The 1,726-nt window shown below is 38.3% G+C and overlaps 1 protein-coding gene across 1 annotated transcript; it reads right to left on the reverse strand.

Moving 5' to 3' along the window:
• Positions 1-351: 351 nt before the first annotated feature.
• On the reverse strand, positions 352-1,481 carry LOC109243707. The gene is made up of 2 exons (XM_019410682.1): positions 1,239-1,481; positions 352-912 (listed from the first exon to the last, which is right to left on the reverse strand). The coding sequence occupies exons 1-2, from the start codon at positions 1,479-1,481 to the stop codon at positions 352-354; spliced, it is 804 nt and encodes a 267-aa protein (XP_019266227.1).
• Between the last annotated feature and the right edge of the window lie 245 nt (positions 1,482-1,726).

The following is a 1,726-nucleotide window of genomic DNA, read 5'->3' on the forward strand; positions in this document are numbered from 1 at the left end:
AGTCCTAGCATTGTGGGTTGTCTCTCCACATTTCCTACAAGTCATCACTCTTCCTTTTCTTGATTGTGACCACAATCCTTGCCTTTTAATGGCCTCATCCTTCTGCCTATCTCTCTTAACTTTAGGCCTGCCGGCCAACTTCACCAACTCAGGTGGCTCCATTGCTTGTGATGGTTCAATCTTCCAAAATATTTCTCCTCTTACAGGTTGTAACTTGTGTTTATAAGTGAGTAGAAATGCCTCCTTGCTATACCACCAGTTCATTTCTGTCAAAGGATCACCCATGTTGTGAAGTACAGCTTTAATAACATGTGGACATGGGATTCCTGTAAGATCCCACTGCCTACAGGTTCACTTCTTCACAGCCATATTCACACAATGCTTATCACCACCTTCTGACACTTCATAGCCATTTTCTCCATTTGCATTAACTCTACAAGCTGATTGAGCAATTTGCATGTACTCACTGTACAACTCCATGCTTTTTGGACTAAAGTCATGTCTCCAACCCCTCACTTCATCTTCATGTTCTCTTAACATGTTCATCACTTTGATTCTAATGTCCTCCCACATCTTTATTATTGGCTTATGCCTTGCTTCCAAAATCCACTTGTTGAAGGATTCAGTCAAGTTGTTATCAACTGACTGATTCTTGTACACTGTGTCCAGGTAAGCTCTGCACCAAGTCTGAGGAGGGTACTTCAACAAACCAGCTGCTCCATCCTTGTTCAACTCCCCTAAATTCTTCAAATGATCCTTGAATTCCTCCTCATAAGTAGACCATGCACACCACCAAAGTAATTTTTTGCTTTCACCGGTATTGTATATCTTGCACCAGTTGGCCTCAATATGTCTAACACAATATCTATGGTGTGATTGAGGAAGGACAGTTCTAACAGCATCAATTAATCCCTATGGCAGTTATAGAAACATACATCCACTTAGAATATTTCATAAACAACAAAAAGGCAGAATTAAATGCAGATTTACAGCCAGAAACATACAGTCACTTAGAATTTTTCATATTCAACAAAAAGGCAGAATTAAATGCAGACCATGGACAGCACTATAGGACATAAATATATGACGGAATTTAATAGAAAAGGACAAAAATATATGACAGAAATAAATAGAAAAGGACACAAATTGATAAAGACAGAAAATTAGGACAAAAATAGAAGAAGACAAAAAATGAAGAAGACAGAAATAGAAGAAGACAGAAATAGAAAAATTAATACCTTTTGCATGTCTGACATGAAGGTAATTCCTTCCCCATCCTTGAGGTCTAGAGAATGTTGAAGCAACTGCAAGAACCAATTCCATGTATTCTTTGTCTCTTTGTCAACAACTGCCCAAGCCAAAGGATAGAAATGGTTCTGTGAATCTTGTCCAACAGCCACTAGTAGTTGGCCCTTAGCTTTCCCCTTTAAGAAAGTTCCATCTAGACCAATAAAAGGTCTCAACCCTAGCTTGAAACCCATCTTTAAAGCTTGAAAGCAAATATACATCCTTAAGAATCTTCTCTCCCTTCTTCAAGTGCATTCTTTGAAAGGTTTATAACCACATCACTGCCTGGATTACTATCTCTCAATTCAGTTGCATAAGCTTCAAGTTTGTTATACTCATCACTGAAACTACCATCTAAGCTTTCCAAGACCATTCTCTTTGCTCTCTTACACTTTCCATGACTAATATTTAGTTCAAAAACCCTCTTCAAATCTGCCAT

The sequence above is a fragment of the Nicotiana attenuata genome, unplaced genomic scaffold (genome assembly GCF_001879085.1).
Source record: "Nicotiana attenuata strain UT unplaced genomic scaffold, NIATTr2, whole genome shotgun sequence".
Taxonomy (NCBI): Eukaryota; Viridiplantae; Streptophyta; class Magnoliopsida; order Solanales; family Solanaceae; genus Nicotiana; species Nicotiana attenuata.